At 67.1% G+C, this 565-nt stretch overlaps 1 protein-coding gene across 1 annotated transcript in view; it reads left to right on the top strand.

Annotated features, from left to right (window-relative positions):
- Window positions 1-46: 46 nt before the first annotated feature.
- The window catches only part of LOC119587581 (postacrosomal sheath WW domain-binding protein-like), a gene marked incomplete at its 5' end in the record, with an annotated part of 961 nt that continues 442 nt past the window's right edge, over window positions 47-565 (top strand). Inside the window, 1 exon segment of the mRNA XM_037936294.1 lies at window positions 47-564. Within this exon segment, the coding sequence (XP_037792222.1) occupies window positions 47-564 (518 nt within the window).

Below are 565 nucleotides of genomic sequence, written 5' to 3'. Positions count from 1 at the left end.
CGCCACCAGCGTCGAGTCCCAGAGCTACGGCGCGCCTCCCGCTCCCCTCTACTCGAGCCCCCCCGCTTCCTACGGCGCCCCCTCCCCCTCCTACGGCCCCCCTTCCTCCTCGTACGGCCCTCCCTCTTCTTCGTACGGCCCTCCCAGCGGCGGCTACGGCTGTCCCGATGGACAGGTCGTGGGTCCTGACGGGAACTGCGCCACGCCCGTCATAACGAGGAACGTGTTCGTGTACACCGCCCCCGAGCAGCCGCCCGTGAACCTCCCCGCCCCATACATCCCTCCCCCCGAGGTGCAGCACAACATCCTTTTCATCCGCACGCCCGAGAAGGCGGCCAGCCCCGAGCCCATCGTGATCCCTCCGCCCCGCCAGCAGAGCATCGTCTACGTGCTCAACAAGCAGCAGGCTGAAGGCCAGAAGGTCATCGAATTGCCGAGCGACGGCCCGCAGACGCCGGAGGTCTATTTCGTCAACTACGAAGAGGGAGACAACCCCATCCTTCCCAGCGGCTTCGACCTCCAGACGGGTCTCCAGGCGGCGGCCAATGGTGGAGGTCAGGTCCTT

Source organism: Penaeus monodon, chromosome 22 (genome assembly GCF_015228065.2).
Source record: "Penaeus monodon isolate SGIC_2016 chromosome 22, NSTDA_Pmon_1, whole genome shotgun sequence".
Taxonomy (NCBI): domain Eukaryota; kingdom Metazoa; phylum Arthropoda; class Malacostraca; order Decapoda; family Penaeidae; genus Penaeus; species Penaeus monodon.
Note: the sequence above shows the minus strand (reverse complement) of the source record. Positions and strands in the feature narration are given on the sequence as shown.